This window comes from Vicia villosa, unplaced genomic scaffold, assembly GCF_029867415.1.
Source record: "Vicia villosa cultivar HV-30 ecotype Madison, WI unplaced genomic scaffold, Vvil1.0 ctg.003724F_1_1, whole genome shotgun sequence".
NCBI lineage: Eukaryota > Viridiplantae > Streptophyta > Magnoliopsida > Fabales > Fabaceae > Vicia > Vicia villosa.
In genome coordinates, this window is record NW_026706282.1 from 95,620 (window position 1) to 117,502 (window position 21,883).

Here is a 21,883-nt window from a genome sequence, read left to right on the forward strand (position 1 = left end):
AAAAAAAATGGATTCTATTTTTTTATCAAAAAAATAAGTCGATTCTATTAAATCATCTAATTCATCTCTATATTTTAACCACTTATTATGATTCAAATAATCTAATTCATAGCTATAAACTTAATTCATAAATTTATTATATAATTTGATTTATTATTTTTAAAAGGACAAAGACAAAATATATATTAATAATTTATTATTAATTTATTTGAAAAAGCCTCGTAGAATCATCTAGGGGTGTTCAAAACCAAACCAACCCAATAGAAAATCGTAAACCAAACCAAACTAAACCGAAACCGCAAAAAACCGCATTTGGTTCAGATTAGTTTGGGTCATCTTTTAACAAAATCGCACGGTTCGGTTTGCGGTTTGTATTTTATAAACCAAACCAAACCGAATCAAACCGCATTATATTACAACCTAAATTTTACTTAACTCACATCTAACCCAAACTTAAATCTATTATACCTTATCCTTATGATTACAAATAATTTTCTCATTCTTACACATATACCTTTTACTTTTATGTTTATTATTCCACTTTTGTTTAATTTAATTTTTACATATTAAATAGAAAGTTGTCAAAATATGACGAGTTTTGTTGTTATTTGATAGCGTATGAATGTCTAAATACAAAGTTATGTTTTCATCTATATGTATAAGTATGGTTCAATAAAATATTTGTAAAAAACCGAACCAACCGAACCGAACCAAACCGCATTAGTTTGGTTTGGTTTGGTTAGGATTTTTTTTAAAAGCCAACCGAACACCAAACCGCACGATTTTTTCTCTTGCGGTTCGGATCATTTTTTCCGTCAAAACCGCGCAAACCGCACCGCGAACACCCCTAGAATCATCCGGAAAAAGTAATCATAACGCACCCAAAACAACGCGTACCAATCGGGAGAAAAAGTCCATACGACAATACCTTTCCCTTCTTTCCTCACTCGTCCTCTTCCTCTACAACCTAACAAAAACCCCAAATCCATTCTCCCAACCACCATCTCCAAACCCTAATCCGATCACTTAAAAAAATCCACCGATGTGGGCTGCTTCGTGCTTGGCGTCATGCTGCGCCGCCTGCGCATGCGACGCTTGCAGGACCGTCGTTTCCGGAATCAGCCGTCGTTCCGCCAGGATCGCTTACTGTGGTCTCTTCGCTCTTTCCCTCTTCGTCGCTTGGATCCTCCGTGAAGTCGCAGCTCCTCTCATGGAATCAATTCCCTGTAACTATTCCCTCCTTCAAACCCTAATTCTTTATTTTTTTTGTTCTTTCTAATTTCGAATTATGACATAAAAATCTTTATCCTGCAATTGGAGGATTGCATGTAACACACCTCTTTGAAAATTGTGATTGTGATGGTGTAAAATTGCCATGTTTAATATAGGGGATTTTGATTCTGCGGCAAAAAGAATTGATCTTAAAGTGTATGTTTTGGCTATGCGATTAGAGGACTTGATTCTGAGTGAATTGATTTTGTTGAATTGATTCGAGTTAAAAGTGAGTTGGATGTAAAATGATTTGAACATCAAAAGCTACCGATTGTAGCTTCGAGTATAATCAATTTTGGAGGCAGAAGAAGCAAACACCTAAAAATCATTCTAGAATCAATTTTACACCTTAAATAATACTTTTGGCCCTTCCAAAAGCTAGTTGAATATAAAGTGATTATGTTTGGATAAATTTATGTAGAAGTTAGTTAACCCGTAAAAATCATGTTTAAACTCAAAAGTTACAAATTATAACTTCAAGTAGAATCAATTTTGCATTAGAAAAATCAAACACTTCAAAATCATTCCAAAATCAATTCTACATCTCTAGAATTGCATTTGGCTCTTACACAGTTTTTTTATTCCCTCCCTGAGCTTGTCTTTTGTTGCAAGATTTAATTCTTAGATGATGATATAATTGGGTTATTATGGACTTGAGGATGAAGCTAATGTATTTGAAAAATGGTGCAGGGATTAATCACTTTAAACAAACTCCAAGCCGTGAGTGGTTTGAGACAGATGCAGTTCTTCGTGTTAGCTTTGGGAACTTTCTATTTTTCACTATTTTGGCTACTATGATGATTGGTGTCAAAACTCAGAAGGATCCTCGTGATGGCTTGCATCATGGGGGTTGGATGATGAAAGTCATCTGTTGGTGCCTTGTGGTTATCCTTACGTTTTTTCTTCCGAATGAGTTCATCAGCTTTTATGGTGAGAATGCTTTGTGATGTTGTTTAGTTTGCATTTTGAAATGGATTCATTTTAGTTAATTTCCATGCATATTGAACTTCTTGTTAACACAATCATCAAATTTGATTCAAAGAGAAATGATATATAAATGCATTTTCCTATACATTTGACATAGTTTTGTTTACGCATGTGATGAATTTTGGTTATTTGCAGAAACAATATCAAAGTTTGGCTCCGGTTTGTTTCTTCTCGTTCAAGTTGTGCTCTTGTTGGATTTTGTTCATGGATGGAATGACAAATGGGCTGGATTTGATGAACAGTTCTGGTTAGTTTTAGGCTTTGCTATATGATTTTACTTCTGTAACATAGTTTCCCTCACATGATATTATATGTTTTGATGACAATTCAGTATTTAATTGTTTCTTTGTTGAAACAGGTATATTGCTTTATTTGTTGTTTCACTTGTGTGTTATGTTGCCACACTTGTATTTTCGGGAGTTCTCTTTCACTTCTTCACGCCATCTGGACAAGACTGTGGAATCAATGTCTTTTTTATTACTATAACCCTGATGCTCGCATTTGTTTTTGCCATAGTAGCTTTGCACCCTGCGGTGAGTTCATTTATTGAATTTCAGTGTATCTAACTTCTAAAAATTGATTTCCTTGTTTTTCAAATGTAGAATTTCACCAATGTTTTTATCCTATGAAATTGAATTGTCATTGCTTGGAAGTTGTAAATGATATATTTTCCATTTGTTTTAACTTATGCTCATCATGAAGATGATCTATAACCTGTTAGTTAGTATAAAATATGGTTTGTATTTGCTTTGTCTTGGTGATATGTTTCTAATGGAATGTTAAGTTGTTTATAACTACTATGATTTATGATGATACATGATATATTATATTCTTCTTTTTCTGCTTTAAAATTATATAAAAGCTTATATTTCTGTATGCTTGGTGTGAAGTATCAATTGCTGCCGGGCCTTTTCAGCTAGAAATTGGTTTGAATTGGTAAAATATACTGTTCATGACTCATTGGACCTATTCTCGTTTACAGGTAAATGGAAGCATTTTGCCTGCTTCAGTAATATCATTATACTGCACTTATCTCTGCTATAGTGCACTAGCTAGTGAACCCAGAGATTATGCATGCAATGGTCTCCACAAACACTCGCAAGCTGTTTCCACTGGCTCTCTTACTTTGGGATTAGTCACAACTGTTCTATCAGTAGTGTATTCTGCTGTGCGTGCTGGATCTTCTGCTACAGTGCTGTCCCCACCAAGTTCTCCTCGTGCTGGTAAATTATCAAAACCCAATGGTTCTTTATTTCGTCGAGATATGCAACATTCACATGTCTAGATTCTAAGACAACTGATATCTGAACTTGAAATCTATTTATATTTTTGTGGTCATGAAGCGTGGTTTTGGATTTTAGTGCTATGAAGAAAAATAATGAACTGTTATGTTAATTGATTAGCAACAATTTACCATAATTTCCCGCCTGCAAAAGTAATACTGACAAGCTGTCATTTCTGGTTATTCTGTAGGGAAACCCTTGCTTCCATTGGATGTTAAGGAGGAAGAAAGTAATGAGAAAGCAAAGCCAGTTTCATATTCTTATGCCTTCTTCCACTTGATTTTCTCTCTTGCTAGCATGTATTCTGCAATGCTTCTGACAGGTTGGTCTACCTCTGTTGGAGAGAGTGGTAAGTTGGTTGATGTGGGGTGGCCTTCAGTTTGGGTTCGGATTGTCACTTGCTGGGCAACTGCTTTGCTATACTTATGGTCTCTTGTAGCTCCTATCATGTTCCCTGAGAGGGAGTTCTGAGTGGTGGTTTGCTCCTCAATTTCTCACGGTTCGGATGAAAGTTGTGTGTAACCTAATTACTATGCCTTTGTTTGCAGTTGTGCTGTGTATATCATAATATGAATCTATATTCACGAACATGGCAAAGAAGTATGTTATGAATGACAATTCCAATTGGCTTGTTTTAATTGTATAGTGAGATTTGTACCCTGAATAAATATATATGACCATATAGTTTATGTATGCATCTTCCATTACAGTTTTCACATATAAATTGGGCATCTTTTCTACTATCCATTTTTAAATAAGAAATGTGTTCGTAACTTTATTATTTTGTTCTTAATTGAATCAAAAGATATTTAATGTAGGTAACTGATTAAGTTTTTCAACTACATTTTAAAATAAAATTAAATAAATTTGATTTATGCTTAACATGAAAACTAAATTAATTATACTTAAAAGTATTTCGATATTAAAACTTATAAGATTTTGATTATGAGATCATGTTCTGTCAGATATGTTTAAACTTTAAGATGTAAAGTATTTTGATTTCAAAACTTATAAGGTTACGTTTGTGAAAGTAAAAAATGTTACCATTATCAAGTTAGATGCAATATATATATATATATATATATATATATATATATATATATATATATATATATATATATATATATATATATATATATATAATCGGAGAGATGGAAAGACCAATTTAACAATAATTTTTTTAGAATTATTAAATTCATATTTTTAAAAATACTTTTATAATAAATTGTTCAAATATAATAAAAACTGTTTTGAATTCATCATTATAAATTAAAAAGATAATTTTGTCAGAATGTTATCTATCAAGCAAAGTATCTCCTTCAAAACGGTTTTGGTAACTATGATATTTTTCATAACAACTGTGAGGATTTTGCAACATACTCCAAAAGTGGTATTTTGATCGGTGTTGATGATGTAGTAAGGTAATGATGCTGTAGGAAAATAGTGATAATGCAGTTATAAAACACAACAACAAAGGCACAAATGAAATCAATGGCACCTAGAGCTTTATGGCAATCATGTAGAGGAAATGTTACTATATGTCATACTATAACAGAATAAATAGCTCTTTTGCATCATACTATGACAGATGTTACTATATTCAGACCTTAGTACAGCAGATGCAGCTGCAATTATGATTGTCGAGGCATCAAAAACTTAACGGTGTTTCCGTTGACCATATTGGTTATATAAAACATAAAGAATGTTGTTTTTGGTTATTAAAAAGCATAACTGGTTTCCATGTTCATATTTTCAGATAGGGATTCCTCTTCTTGAGTTATTAAATACTCAAGTTACTTTACTTGTAACTATGTTACAGTATTCAAATAACTTGTTGTTAATGCATGCTTCAACATCTTATTTGGATTATATATACAATGGTTCCGATATAAATGAGAGAAGAGGGTATATGATGAAAAATGCTATTCACTTTTTACAATAACCATAGAAACTGCAATTGGTTTGTACGATTCTTCTTGATCTTCAAACTTATAGTGGAACATGGTGGGTTTGGTTGGAACAAAATAATGATAAAGAAAAGAAAGTGAACTTCTTGACAATGTTCTTATTGGCTTCCATTGATTAAGCATTGGGAACAACCACAGGAACATACCTTCCATTGATGAAGAGCTAAACCAAATATCCAGATTTTATCTAGTACACAATTTATTCACCTTGTAAAAGTAACCACTTTCAAATATTAAATGTAAGAAAAATTAACTAGATTGCAAGCTCTTACGCATTTACTCCAGATGATGGTGAAGCCACATTGTTGTTATAGTATGGGCCTTAAAGCACACATTGGTTTTCTTGGTTTGATTGTCTTATGCACAATTGGGCTGTTTATAAAGATCCAACTGGCCTTTTTTGTGGCACATTTTTGTAGTATAATATAAGAAAATTAGATGTTGTGAAAAACACCAAAACAACATTTTCTATTTGCCCTTCACCTCATCAATTTAAGGGCATTTTGTGTAAAAAAAAAAAAAAAACTTTTTTCAACCAAATAGTACTATTTGTTCTAACTCAAACATACTTACTTTCATTTTTGCACAAATTAAAAACCCATTTTATCTTACTAGTTCAACTACAACTAAATGGTAACTAAAAAGGTACTTTTTTGAATTAAAAACCACTTTTTGGGTGAACAATTGCCACCCTTCCCCCAAGACTGCATTTTTCTGAACACCAAACCTGTTATGCAAAACACATGCAAAATATATTCTCTCTCATATAAACCCTCATCTATCTTCACATTCCTCATTCTTCAACAAAAGCTTCATCTTCATCAACCTCTTTTCTTCTCTTTCTCTCATGTCTTCATCTCCATCAACAATATTTTCTACTTCTTATCTTCATCTTCCTCTCTCTCTACCATCTTTACCTTCCTTTTCAAATAATTTGTGCAACAACTATTTCGTGGTTCAATATATTTTTTTTATTATGATTTAGGGTTTTGATTTTTTGATCAAAACCATTTTTATTTATTTAGACAGGTTTATGCACATGAGAAGTTGAAGCTGCTTTCGGATTACCTTCTATGATATTGAAAGGAATAACAAACAAGTTCACATGTCGACATCAAAGCACATCATTTTGATTTTCGGTTTTTTTCTACGCCCCATGGTATATATGTTTATTTGTTTTCCTTTTTTATATAATTATTTTGGGGTTTTATTTTATGTTCAAGTTCTATGATCATGAAAATGCAAATGTTGAGAATCTTTCATGTTGATTTTTGTAGTACGAAAAAAATGCTTCTATCTTGAGTAGTCTTGATACTCCAATTGTTTTGGCTAAAGATAATGCCAATGAGGAGAAAAACAAGGATTTTGCATTTGAAAATAAATTTAAGGAAGCCCCGACAATTAATATTTTTGACAATATGGTAAGGTGCATATAAGGTATTCAATAAAACGACTGAGTAGCGTTTTAGTAAAAAAATCAACTTTTAGGGTTTTCTCAAATATATTTTTGTTGGTTGAAACTGGAGTGGAACTGGTATCCTTTTCAAAGTATGTTATATCTGATGAGTATCAGCGTATGGTTCTGCATTTTTGGTTTTTTCGCACGGGTATTGACATTACTCTTCCCGGATTAGTATATGCTCTATTATGCGATCCTTACATCATGGATGTGAAAAGTAATGTTGTGAGTTTTCGTAAACAAACTTGACACTTTTAAATTGGGGTGCAGCAATAACATGTTTGTTTGGTTATTCTCAGAACAGGAAGTTGTTGTCATTAAAAATGACATTCTTGACAAGTTGTTGTCATTAAAAATGAGATTCTTGACAGATTCATATTATGTAGGTGAATTTAATCATTGATGTCTATCGTTTTAATAATAGGTCACAAACCTATTTTTGTCATGTGTGTCGAGGAAGATAGAATTTAATAAATATGTGAGATTTTTTGTCAAGTTTTGCAACAATTTTATATGCTTCAACATTTTGTACACGGTTGGTTTTGTATGCTTAAGTTTTTAAAATTTAATGAGTAATGTATTTGTTCACGTGGTTGATTATTTTTTAGTTCTAAGTTTGGAGTTGTTTATGAAAATTACATGAGAAATTTTGAAAGAGATTTGCATTATATTAGTTTCTATTTTGATGTATTTGAAACCATAGGAGTATCAGAAGAGAAATATAATTTATGATTGCTTTAGTGAACATCTTCAAAGTGAAAGAGTTAAATACCAATAATATTATGAGAATTAAATGTGGGTTGCAGACTTGCAGTAACAAACAAAATATTGAGATTTTTACGGATAAACTATCCACAAACTAATTTCCATTAATTTTTCATTATCTTTCTTGATTAATATATTATCAATAAGTCCTTCCCCTTTCACATAGTTGTTAAAGTTGTTCAACGTTCTGTAAATGGTATATGGCAAAAAAAATTATTATTGATCTAAATATTTTTATATATTAATCTTCTATATAAAATAAATATATTATGTAAACAAATGCGCGAAACAGACTAGAACCCGTGCGTATGCACATGCTTGTTACTAATTTCTTTAGACAATGATAACAAAAGTACGCACATGCTTGTTACTAATTTCTTTAGACAATGATGACAAAAGTATATATTAAACGTGAGTTAATTGTTATTAATACAAGGCCAGTAAGTTTCGAACCAGGTACTTTAATCTTCCCAATTAACAACTAAATCACTAGTCTACAACAATAAGTTGTTTAAGATTTTCGCTAATAAATATATATATTTTATTATTCAAGTATTATAATTTCTTAACTACACCTCTCATTGAGACCCATTTTTTTTTAAGTCCTGAGTCTGCTTGCTCAGGCCTAAAGTCGGCCCTGAGTGGTGTGGCCATTGTCTAAAAAAATCACATAATTATTTATAAATTATGTAAAGACAAAAATCAACATGTTAATTTATCCTGATAACTAAAAGTGATATAACATGTGTTTTGGATTTCATTTTATTTTATCATCTTAATTTTATTTTAATTCTATTAATTATATTTAAATAATAATATCATTTTTAGTTAATATATAATCAATTAATTATATATGAAAATCAATTAACTTATAGTAAATATTCTTAACTATACATGAAAATAATATAGAATTAATTAACTTATATATTATAATCAATTAATTAACTTAAAAATAATATAGACTCAATTAACTTTTATATATAAAAATCAATTAACTTATAGTTAATATTGTTAAGAGTAATTTGTTAAAACTAAATATCTTTTCTCTGCTCTTTCTCTCCTTTATTATTATTTTACAAAGGTTCAAAGTCTATAAAAAAAATAATCTATCAAATATTACGTTATTGTATTTATTTCTGCTATGAAAACTGAATCATGGATACGTGATTTCTAAATAAAAAATTGTAAAAAACTAGTTATTTATTGACTCATTGATAGTTAACATAATTTTCAAAAAAAAAAAATCACATAATTTTCTTATTATCGAGTTTAAAGAGGATTCAAAAATGAGAAGAAAAAAAAAAATCATAAAAATCTCATATTTTGAAAGGTTTAGACATTTGAAAATTAAAATTCACTATATATACTAATCTATCATGAAACTCATACTTTCGTGATAAACACGTCTTTATGATAACATACTCTCATCAAATTAATAAATAATATTAATGACATGTTTATATAATGACTCAACCATACCCAACTTAAATATTTGGTGTTGCTTGTTCACAACTTTACAAACACACAAAATTTCATTTATTTAACATCTCATACACATGATCACATATTATGCACTGATACTTTTTAAATAAAAAATTGCAACATGAAAATCAAAATAAACCTTTAACTTGAGAAATTATAAATTTAGAAATGCTACTAACAATAAATAATAATAAAAAAAATATAAATAAATAATTAAAAATGATTCATGTAAATAGAGAGGTACTATAATTTAAAAGTATCTTTTATTTTATTGAATTTAAATTGACCCAAAATATGTCATATGAGAAGGCAATCGATGTGCCTGACGCTTTAGCTAATATAAGCCTTTCTCTTGATGGTTTTTTATTGTGGAACTATCTTCTTATGGTGATTAAAAAAGAGATCAATTTGAACAAATTGGGAATGCCCAATTTTAGATTTACTTAAACAATTCTTAACTTATCCTTTGGTTTCTTTGTGAATCTGACCTTACCCTTCTTTTTATTTTCATATTAATATGAGATTTGGATAAAAAATAAAAAACTAATAATTTTTCATGATAAAATTTAAGAAAATATTAAGGGTCTCTTTGGTAAAAATAGCGGTTGAGAGATAAGTTAGCTGATAGCTTATAACTTATGACTGATGGCTGATGGCTTATGACTTATAGCTTATAGCGGATGGTTTAGACTGATGGCTTCTAAGCTAATTGAAGTGTTTGGTAAAATTAGCGGTTCAATTAACTTATAAATGTAAAATGACATAAAAGATATTTAATATATAATTATTTTATTTTAAATTAAAATAAATTATAAGGGTTAAAATGAATTTTAATTAAAATAATAGGGATAAAAAAGGAAGAAAAAATAATAAGCTATAAGACATAAGCTAAAACGCTATTTGAAATAGCGTTTGGAAAATAAGCTATAACTTAGTAAAATAAGTTATAAGCTCGTGATGAAAAGACTGTTACCAAACGGGTCTAAATTATCATATGAGCTTATAAGACATAAGACATAAGCTATAAGCTCAAAAACATGTCTTACCAAACAGAGCCTAAATGGATTTCCAAAGTAATTTTTTTTCAAAATTTTTCCAGAATTCGGAAATGCATCTCCGAAAACATCACATGGGGATTGTTTTCGGAGATGTATTTCCGAAAACATCCATTTTTGGAGGTTTTGGAAGTACACTTCCGAAAAAATGCAGGTCACTATTATCTATAACTTTGGAGAAACTCAATTTTCCTGAAATTTTGTCTTCTTATTGTATCCAACAGAGAGATGGTTTGATGTCTCTGAGGTCTGTTCAAAAGGTTGCTTCTGATGTTGCTATGGACGTTGATGCTAAAAGCATTGCAAGCCAAACAACAACAATAACAAGAGCAACAACTTCAGATCAATCTCATCACGTGCGTAATGTTGTTGCTGAGGATGATGGGTGTTGGTGGGAAGGTTTGGGTGGTGATGATCAAGGAATGTTACAGGTTTCTAGCCAACAAGAAAGATTGAGCATTTCGCATTTAACCTATTCCTAATTCAATCCCCTAACATCAAAAGATACAAATTGAGTTCAATTATAGCATCAATTAAAAATCAACTACTAAAAAAAACTTGATGCTATTTATTTATAAACCCCCAAAAAAGGAAACATGTGGCAATGAAGTTAACCTGAGAAAGCAAGTAAGAAAACCAAGAATATGACAGACCATACATGAAGTGGGTCTTTATCCTCGGGCAAGTACTCATTAAAAAAACTCAATTTTTTCGGAAATGTATCTCTGAAACACCCCAAAATGAGTTATTTCGGAAATGCATCTCCGAAAACACCCCCCATTTAATGTTTTCGGAGATGCACTTCCGAATTCTGAAAAAATCTAGAAAAAATTACTTCTGAAATGCACTTCTGAAGTAGGAATATTTTTGGATTTTCGCCGCGGGTGATCAAATATAAGATAGTTCCACAAATAAAAAATAGTTACACAAATATAATGTAGGCCCAGAGTGAAGTTGCTACGTGAGAATAAAAAGTTTTCGGTAATAATTTTTTCTTAAATAACTGTGTATAAATGTATTTCTTTATAACAAACATGATTTATATTTCCATATAAAATGTTTGGTTAGTTAATTATCGAGCATGATTCAGTTATTTAATAAAAATTTGGTGATTTGATTTTATGTATTTTTTATTAGTCCTTATCATTATTATAGACGTGTCATTACTATAAATAATATACTTTATGAAAAAGTGTTTACCTTAGAAAAAAAATTAACCAAGGTATATTGCTAAGGCGTATCGTCATATATAATTTTTTTAAAAAAATAACATTTTTTTTCCGGTTTTTAGTATAATCAAGGGGACAAACAATTCAGAACATGTTTTAAATCTCAATTATTGCAGTTTATGTTTTTATTTTTTTATAAGTGTAAACTAAATGATCTATCTATTCGATTTCTCTAATAACCGAGGGATGAGATAATCAGATTTTATTATAAAAGCACTCGTTAAACAGATTATACCATAATCATAACTTATATGTAGCTGCCCCACGCTCGTATGCATTATTATTTTGTGTTTGATTGCAAGACAGAAAAAATCTTCAATGTTCTTCTATCTTAAACATAATTTTTTTTATCCTTGCAATCTATCTCACTTAATTTTTTGTTACACAGCCACAACAACGAATCTCTACCCTACATTCATAAAGGAACAATGCTTAAAATATTGCCAAGACATCAATCCACCACTATATATCTTTCTTGTAAAAACATTTGCCATGAAAATATTTACTAAAGATAATGAAATCTTAGAACTTAAAGAAGTTTGAAAAAGTTCTCTAAGACGGATTACAAGTGCAGATTTTTTTTTAATGGTTGGAACATATACTCCTTAGTTGGAAAAGATCATTGTCATACCACAAAATTTGCCCTCCTAATTATACTTGGCTTAGGCTTCTGATTCATCTACATTTTTTTATTCTAAAGTCTAAACATTCATGCTTCTCATTAGGATTCATTCATCTGCATACATTTGCATACATGGGTTTAAAGGTCCACAAGTGCATTGGATTTTAACTATGTGGCTCAAAACTAGGTTCATCCGGAATTAGGGTTTGATGGTGTTACATTACCCATGGTGCATCATAAGGCAAAGTCACTTGAATCAAGAAGGTTATCTGCAAGGAACAAATATCTTAAGGTTTTTTTTGAAGACTAAGTCATTGAAGTAAAAGAATACTATGTGCATAATAAGTTTAAGTGTTGTGTAAAAATAAACCTTTAACCCTGCTCCTTTGGTTGTTTCTTTTTCTTCTGGAACTTTCTTTGGAGCCGCAGCTTCAGCATGGGCACTTTTGATTTTCTTTTTTCGCTCAACTTTGAGGAGAAGTGATTGAGAAATTCATCATATCCCCACCTTCATGTATTGGAGAGCGTATCCTAACATGTTTTATGTCGACATGAAGGTGGAATTTGAAAATGTCTAAGATATGCTTAGTCGGAACTGTTGCACCCCAAAATTTGCCCACTTATTTATTCCCCAATTGGCATTCACCTTACATTCATGTGCATACCTCATCTAGGCCATTTATCCATTACATTCATCCATATCATGGTTACTATCCAGAATTGATAAGAAAAGAGCTTCTGCAGAAGAAATTCCTGATCAAAAAATAAGAGAGGATTTGAAGTCTGATTGTATGGCATCATTTCCATCGACGTACTCCTAAAATCAGGGTTTCATTCTCTCCAAGCCAAAGCTCTGGTTAAAAGATACAAACCTCAGGTTCATCAGGATTTTCGAATTAGGGTTTTTGACCAAAGTCAACCCTGATGACTTTTTGGTCAAAATTTTATCAGGAGGTGGTTTTGAGTGTGAAATGTGGTTGCCTCGAAGAAATGTTCACTGGAGCTTCTTTGGTTGAAGATTGATTGAGAATTGGTTCGGAAACTGATTAATCGGGAAATTCAGCTAGAATCGGAAAAATCAGGAAAAAGTTGACTTTTGGTCAAAGTCAAAGTCAACTGCTCAATTTTGAGTGTTGGTGGAGAATTGATCAAGAAAAGTCAACAAAATGAATAAAATCAAGAAAATGCAAAAGTTACCAAAATTGGAAAGGTAGTTAAAATGGGAAATTTCTAAAAGTGGCAAGTTCTAACACTTAGAGAAATATTTGAGGGTTCTAAATTGATTGGGCAGCTGATTTCAGGGTTGATTTACACGTGGATCCGAGCATAATTTCAGAAAGATTTCAACATAAAAAATATTCCTCTCATGGCTCTCTCCAACTTTGCAGTTGGAGTTTTATTCATTTGAGGCCTCGAATTTGAGTTATAAGAGCTGGAAGATTGAAGATTCAAACTGATTCATGTTAAGCTGCCAGGAAAAATTTCCTGCCCAACGCAAGCATTCCAACGAACACGTGGTGTTCTGTTTTTGAAGCCAATTCTAGGGAGTCACACGCATCTCCAGGATTCAACTCCAACGTAAAACTCCTCTCCTCTATGCCTTCTACCCAACAAAACCAAGATTATGAAGTTTAGTTATGTATGGAGCCGGATACAGAGCCTCAAATTACTTCCCTCGCAAGTTCACGCGTTGCCAAGGACAAGGGCTAGAATCCCAGGGCACGCGAGTGCATTCCATCGAACACGTGGTGGGCTACTTTTAAACCAATTTTTGAGGAGTCTCAAACACCTCTAGAATTCTAATGCAACACCACACCCTTTATCTCCATGTCCTCTTTTCATTGAGAAAAAGAATATGTTATTTGGCTGCTTGGTCATCAAGTTATGGAGTCTCAAAGTCGTGCTCTTAAACATTGCGTTGGCTGGCACAACACAGGTCACGCATACGCAGGCGTAACGCAACAGTACGCACCTAAGTTCCAAGGCATATTGCATGAGTTCCAATCGTCTTCTCAAAACAATGGAAACGTGAATCTTTGTCTATGCCATGCCCTCTTTAATTTGAGCATAAGTTTGGAATGGATGATGGATCATAACGGGAGATACGAGTACTTGAAATGGGTAAGTTGATTATTCGCTGCAAGTAGAAACAACAAGCCAAAGCATGCACACGAAACAAGTTACTTTGCCTTCCCATGGCTATGCATAAGCCTAAACCACAAAGGAGCATGAGAGAAACTTACCAAATGAGACAACACTTGCTCCTTTGGCATAAAAAAAAAAGAACTATCAGCTACTGCATATTCCATGATACAACCCATGCAACCTCATGCACCACTATATAAACTAACACCACCACACTCTCATTAGACTCTCACTTTCATTTTCCAGTTTCACAATCACTCTCTCTCTCTCTCTCTCTCTCTCTCTCTCTCTCTCTCTCTCTCTCTCTCTCTCTCTCTCTCTCTCTCTCTCTCTCTCTCTCTCTCTCTCTTCTACACTCATCTCTTTAACCACCATGTAACTGCCATAACAAACCTAACCAACCACCTCCGGCCACCATAACAAACCTAACCAACCTACTCCGGCCACCACAACCACCACTGCAACGACACTCTCATTCAAATCACAACTTCATCTTCTTCAAGAACACCACCATCACCTTCTTCAATCTTAACCATCATCACCATCAATCTTCGTTGTCAGTCATCATCAACAACAAACCTCTTCTATCCTCTCTACCATCTCTCTATCAATCTTCAAGCTCTGGTCATCATCAATCACCACCATATCTTTGAGCTCCAACCTTCATTATCACCAATCTTCTCCAACATCATACAGCTATGATCATCATCATCACCTTCAGCCAACTCCTAAACCGTTTCGTAATCATCACCGCTAATCGACCTTCACTCTCATTTTCTTGCGTGCTTCATCGTGTTCCAGCGTTACACATCATCATCCTCGCCATCAACGTCATCATCTCTAAAAGAAGATCGAGTAGGCCGAAGCTGCGAATATCACCATCAAGAGCAGAAGCAGCTTGAGTTTTATGGTGCCGTTGCGGTTCGACGTCGGGTGAGTTTCTTGAATCTCGATCTCGGCATGTATGTGGTGGTTGTATGTTGCACTTCTGTGATTCTTTTTTTCCGATTCATTTGCATGCTGCGTTCTTGATTTGCTATTTTCGGTTTTGAATTTTCGTTGCCATAGTTCTTGTTGATAGAGCATTTGTATGTTAAAAGTAACTTTAGATTTGGATTCGGAAGGAAAAATCGAGTGGGAACGAAGTCTTGTTTTTGTTTAGAACATATCTCTTCCCGTCGCCGCCGTGGGCGGTGTCTCGGTTCACCGGAGATGAGGAAGAATGCGTTAGGGTGTTCCTGATGAGTGGCACTGTTCACGTGAGTTTGGCCCATGCATGCTGTTTCTTTTTGTTCTATTTGGATTCAAGAATTTGGATAAGAATGTTAGGTGTTGGGCTCTTACTGGCTGGTTTATTGTTTTGTCACGTAGTGACTTTAGTAGAAGCTGACCCATTGATCCATGTTACATAGTATCTTCATAATAATAATGATAATGGTGGAATGTGTTGAATAAATAAATGCTGATTGATAATTGAACAAAGAAAATAAAAAAAAAGGGATTGGATTGGGTCATGGTATATGGGCTTTGCACGTTTTACTGAAGTATACATCCAGTTTGCTGACACTAACACATGCTTATGTGATTGGGCTCAATGCAATTAATTTCTACACCTCCGGGAATCAGCCCCAAGGCGCCCGCAACATAGTTTTAGTTCATTTCTAATTGCTAATTCACCCCCCTGTGTATAGAATTTTATTTTGTTTCAAATTGTTTTTCCTTATATTCTAGTTTGTTAATTCTTTTTTTTTACTCAAATAAAAATATAAAAATAGGTTCTTAACCAATTAGAATTTTAGGAAATATTTAGCTCCCCTTTTAGAATTTAATTGTAGTTCTTTTCTTTTAATTTTTGATTAGTTCTTAATAATAAAATACATAGTTTTTTTAGTTTTTAATTCTTAAAAATAGTCTTAAACATGAATGAAATACAAAAGTTGCTTGTGAATATTTTCATGGTTAGTTTAGATTTTAATCCTTTCTTTTGTGAATATTTTCATATTTTGATAAATGTCTAAAATACCCCTAGTTGTTAAAGTTGACTTTAGTCAACTTAAACAACTCTCTTCTTAGTTAATCCCCTTTAGATGCTAGTTTAGTCCTTAAATAGGAATTAGAATAACAATCTTTAGGTTAGAAAATAGGATAGTCCCCCTTTTTCATTTCTTTTTTCTTTTCAACATTAAAACACTAATAAATAGAGATGCGAATCACACCTTACTAAAAGTGGGAGAGAAATGAGTGGGATTTATTCCCTAATCTGTTTCTCAATCACTTGGTGGGAGAGAAATGAGTGGGATTCATTCCCTAATCTGTTTCTCAATCACTACATAATGGGAGAGAAATGAGTGGGATTCATTCCCTAATCTGTTTCTCTACCGATATACATTTTCACGTGATTCAAATCTCAAATAAATCCCCTTAAAAAATACCCAACCAAAAACATTCAAAACACCTAATAAAGGCTCGAATTAAAACAAAGTGATGAAGTGGTGCGAAACCTTGTATTGGGTTTTGTTCATCATGTAGTTACATAAAAAACACAAACCCAAGTTCATTCTGCTCCTTAAGTTAAGTCCATTCCAAAATTAGGCATATAAGTCTCCAAAGGTCGAGCATCGTGGATTGTGACCTTAACCTCTGTTTAACTAAAAAATACAAAACAAATGGAAACTATTGAGCCGAACTACGGTAGCTCTGATTCCTTGTAAGGGATACGTAGGCATTGGGTCGCGGGGCCTAAGCGAGCACACTTGTAAATAATTCCTTCTTTTCCCCGTATTTCTTTTGCATTCATTCGCATTTAGGTTTTAGACATAGATATACACCCTTTAGATAGAAACAAACATAGGTGGATACCATCGAGTACGATGGGCGTGAGGGGTGCTAGCACCTTCCCCTTGCGTAACCGACTCCCGTACCCTATTCTCTGGTCGAAAGACCTTGTTCTTATTCTGAGTTAGGTTTCCTGGTATTCCTTTCCCTTTATGGGATAAATATATTAGTGGCGACTGTAACACCCCAAATCTACCCGACAAATATTTAATAAAATCAGAGTGCGGAAATTCAACATACAATTGGGATGTCACATTCAACGTAAAACAACAAACAACTTAATCACATATATCTTAGATACATAGCACATAACTCGGATGAACCGATAAAACCTGTTTACTCTTTTAAAAAATAAAACAACTTTTATTAATAATAATAATATCAATTATTCAACTTCACTTCGCATAATATTTTTATTAAACTAAAACAACTTCATCAACATCATATTACTTCATAAATTCCACTTAAAAGTTAACAACTTATAGTTATAACAACAATAAAAAGACAATCGTTCATCCCCCGAGTGCTACGTATCAGAGCAAGACCAACTCGAACTAACAGTAACTAAAGACTTCATAAAGTTACTTCACTTCCACAGCTATTCTTGAGTACCTGCTCAATTACCCATAATAGGTAACATCATTACAGAAGGGGTGAGATATCCAACAATATAAGCAAGCGTATGATAAATAATATATTAAGATTAGATCATACAATATCACCACTTCATACTTATTCAAACAACAGTTATAATAACAAATAGTAACAACGGTTATAATAATTATTTACCAACAACAATTATGATAACAATATTCAGTTACAAGTATAACAACAATTAGTAACAACAATTAGCAACAACAACTATAACAATAGTTATAATAATTATTTCACAATTTAAATCATCATAACTTAATAACAACAACCACTTATAACAACAACAACTTACAATAACGACAACTTATATCAACAACGACAACGTAATAACAACAACAACGAAACAACAACAACAACTTCAAATGCGACTCAACTGTGCAAATGCATGTGGTACCATTTGGAGTAAAACTCCCAACTTAAACATATGCCAGGTTATCGAGGCATTTCAACAAGGCGTAAGCCTTCAACATGGTGCCATTAAGGCCAAGGCATAAGCCTTCAACTTTTCAACGTGGTGCCATCAAGGCCAACTTAAACAATGCAAATGTATGCATGCAACAACAACCACAATGTCACAACAACAACAAAGCAACAACGACAACAATTTAACATTGTACCAACATTAGAGGTACTCAACGTCGCTTCAACACTGGCCATAGGCCTACAACTTAGTCAACATATCGACAACAACTTATATCAACAAATTGTATGAAGCAACAACTTATAGCAATAACAACAACACAACAGAAGTAACAACATGCAATTCAATCATACAAGTTCATACAACATGCAATTCAATCACACAAGTTCATACAACATGCACACGATTAATAGCGTACACCCGGTTCGACAATTACACAACATTACACACGAAAATGTATATCAATTCAACAAAATTCATCTACTGTGTTTGAAAATATTTTTATAAGATAGAACATAATTTTAGCTTTTCAACGGTCCAAACGGCACGTCAAATGGACACCCGAGTCAAAAGTTATGAATTTTCTAAGTTTCCGGAAAGCGCAAACACCGGTATCATACACCGAAACAACAAAACTTCATCACACACCAATTAAATTTTATTTCCAGAACATGTAACTATTTTTATAAGAAAATACACATTATTAGCTTTCTAGCGCTTCGAACGGGGACTCAAACGGACTTACGGATCAAAAGATATGAATTTTTGAAGTTTTCTCCAAAACTAGATTTTTGCCCAGGAACAGCTACGGGTTTTATGCATTTTTCCATTAAAATCCAGCCAATTCAATTATTTTTCATAAAACAAACACATATTCATTCATACCTAACATATAGTAGTGAATTGGAATCATAAAACATGAATTTTAACACATTGATTTTAATCCCAAATCTCAAACCCCATCATACTAAATCCCTATAACTCAACCAGAAAACTCAATTTTCCTCCTTCGATTCAGTAGCAAATCAATTTCGACCAACACATAGACATAGCACTATAATAGTTATACTCAACCAACATTAATCCGTTTTTCTGCACTTAATTCCTCAATAATAATAATTATAAACCCTAGGTTAATTTCCCACAACAATTGATTGAACTTTTATAACCTTATTCACAGACATTAATCAATTTCAACATCAACAAAATTCAATCTCAAAGATACAAACAACCACACAAAACAGAGACAATCCATACAATCATAACCCCCACATATCATTCATCATAATCCCGTTTATAGAGCTAGAACCTCACCCTTACCTTGGATATGAGATTGCTCTACTCTCCCGGTTGCCATAGCTTATGCCACCGCTTCCAACTTTTCTCCGAAAATCTTTTCTAACAACGTGCAGAGACGCACCAAAAATCTGTTCGGAAATCGCTTTGTCAGACGGACTTAAAATCATCAAAACGAAAATCGCTCCGGTCAGAAGTTACCTCTACGAGTCTGGAACGTTGTGTCCAAGAACCGCGACGATCCAACGGTTGGATTGGGAGAAACGTCCGTTTTACTAAAGTGTCTCACTGCAGAAACTTGCTGCGAAAATTGGATTTCCTCTAGCTTTTCTCTTCCGCCATGGCTCTCCTCTTCACCTCTCCTCTTTCTCCAACTTTTTTTCTTTCTCCACGTCTATTGAGACCTAACTTCTCTTCTTATTTCCTTTATTTTATTATAATTATTATTATAATTATAATCTTCATTTGGGCTTACTAATTAACACCCCCATGATTACTATCACTAACGCAATGTCTAAGCCCACTTAAATAAAACACTCTCATAATCCATAATATTAATTCTATTATTATTTCTCTCCACCAAACTGACTAACTACCGACTATAGAATAAATCGTCCGAACCACCAACTCAACATATTCAATATCATTCTCTACGGCTTAAATCAACTTAAATTAATAATAGTCCATTATAGTAATATTATCTTTAATATTATTCTCCGATTAAATTGACTAATTTCTCGATCATTAATTTATCCGCCCAACACAACGCATAATTCCAATTACTCCTCTTATAATAATGCCAATAATTCTAACTTCGACTAATTCCAACAAATAATTTCCTTATACAATTTAATTAAATAAATAATTAAATTCCGGGTGTTACAGCGACTCTGATCCATTTTTCGCGGTAGCGACAGGAACCACCCGTATAGAAGGTTTTAAAGACTCATTTATTAATACCTTAAAAAATGACCCACCGACGAACCATTGTGGAAATGGAGGACGAAATGCCAAATCTAGATCAGCACTTGGTAATAGGGGAAACTTGGGTGGATAAAATTTAAAGGCAAACTCATACCTATCTTCGTTTTTAACATACGAAGGGATTTTCTTCATGAATTTTTCCTTTAAAATAGTCGCAGCTTCGCGGGTGGTTCGACTAAGATCATTTGTCCTATACACAGTTTCGAAGCGGCGTTGGAAGGCTTGAATCTATTTAATTTGTCGATCTTTACCTTTCTTGAATCACCTCTGTATGGAAGAAAAAGTGTTCTTTACATATTGCGATAAAACATATACTTTACAAAATTAGTAAGTGTAGTAAGCTCACCACCAAGCATCAAATTATTGGGTGCAATAGAAAGAAGGTCTAAATGAAATGGGAGTAAGTTTTACAGCTTCTGCAGAATATTGATCAAAATGCTTGACATAATCAACTTCAGAAAAGTTAACACTGTTGAGACATAAATCATTCTTTCAAATATAGAATGACTTGGGCAACACTTGGTTGAGGCTAAATTATCGAGACACCAGATTACGTTGATAAAAGAAGAGCTTCACATGGTCCTTGGAACTCCCAAGTCGGGATGAGATTAGTTTGGGACAAGAAAGGCTTCCCATATCGCAAGGGATTCAGCCTCTTGGTCGTCTTCAGGATGAGGAAATTCTCTGGTAAACCATTCAGGACCATGAGTTTGATTTGCAAAATGGGCCATAAAGGAAGAGAAATTATGGTGTTTGGCAAACATTATCATGTATCTAGTAAAGGAGTCTTGCATAGTGCGTCTAGTGTCAATTGGGGTCATCAAGGCCAAGCGTGTGCCTTCTGTCATACCCTAATTTTTAACCCTAAAATCCCAATTAATTTGCATTGAATTTAAAAGAGTGTGATCATCTTTATCATCATTCATAAACATTCATGCATCATTTTCTAACAAAAAATATTCAAAAAAGATTGTGTTTGATTGTTGTTTGTTTCCCAAGATAGGTGATTAATCAAGGAGCTCAGGAAAATTAGGGTTTTGAGGCTCACAAAAGGACTCAAGATTTCTCATATGCTCAAGTGATTTCCCTCATCAATGTTCAATCCCAAGTGTGGTTCAATTAAAGATCAACAACTTTCAAATTCATCTGGTACCTCAAATAGGGTTTTGACCTAATTGTTTAGGAAGCTGACTTTTGGTCAAAGCATGGACCTATGGCCCACAAAATGATTCAAGGATCTAAAATGCTTCATTATAGTCCCCTCACATCATTCATTGTGTTAGAAGATCTTGATTCATTTGGCATTTGAGAGAATGCAATTCAACTGGAAAATTCAATTGTCCAATATCAACTTTGACTTTTGGGAAATTTGGTCAACCATAGACTTCTAAGGATCAAAATCATGAATATATGATCATTAAATTCAT

General features: G+C 33.0%; 1 protein-coding gene across 1 annotated transcript; it reads left to right on the top strand.

Annotated features, from left to right (window-relative positions):
• Nucleotides 1-859: 859 nt before the first annotated feature.
• Nucleotides 860-4,235, top strand: LOC131641409 (uncharacterized). Its single transcript, XM_058911706.1, has 6 exons — nucleotides 860-1,226; nucleotides 1,963-2,202; nucleotides 2,395-2,506; nucleotides 2,618-2,792; nucleotides 3,242-3,482; nucleotides 3,733-4,235. The coding sequence occupies exons 1-6, from the start codon at nucleotides 1,043-1,045 to the stop codon at nucleotides 4,011-4,013; spliced, it is 1,233 nt and encodes a 410-aa protein (XP_058767689.1). The 5' UTR covers nucleotides 860-1,042; the 3' UTR covers nucleotides 4,014-4,235.
• Nucleotides 4,236-21,883: the final 17,648 nt, after the last annotated feature.

Excerpts from the sequence above, each read along its gene's own strand:
- LOC131641409 (XM_058911706.1), top strand. The coding sequence starts at position 1,043 with ATGTGGGCTGCTTCGTGCTTGGCGTCATGCTGCGCCGCCTGCGCATGC. Across the intron at positions 2,203-2,394 it reads TGAGTTCATCAGCTTTTATG|AAACAATATCAAAGTTTGGC; the intron begins GTGAGAATGCTT and ends GGTTATTTGCAG. Across the intron at positions 3,483-3,732 it reads ACCAAGTTCTCCTCGTGCTG|GGAAACCCTTGCTTCCATTG; the intron begins GTAAATTATCAA and ends GTTATTCTGTAG.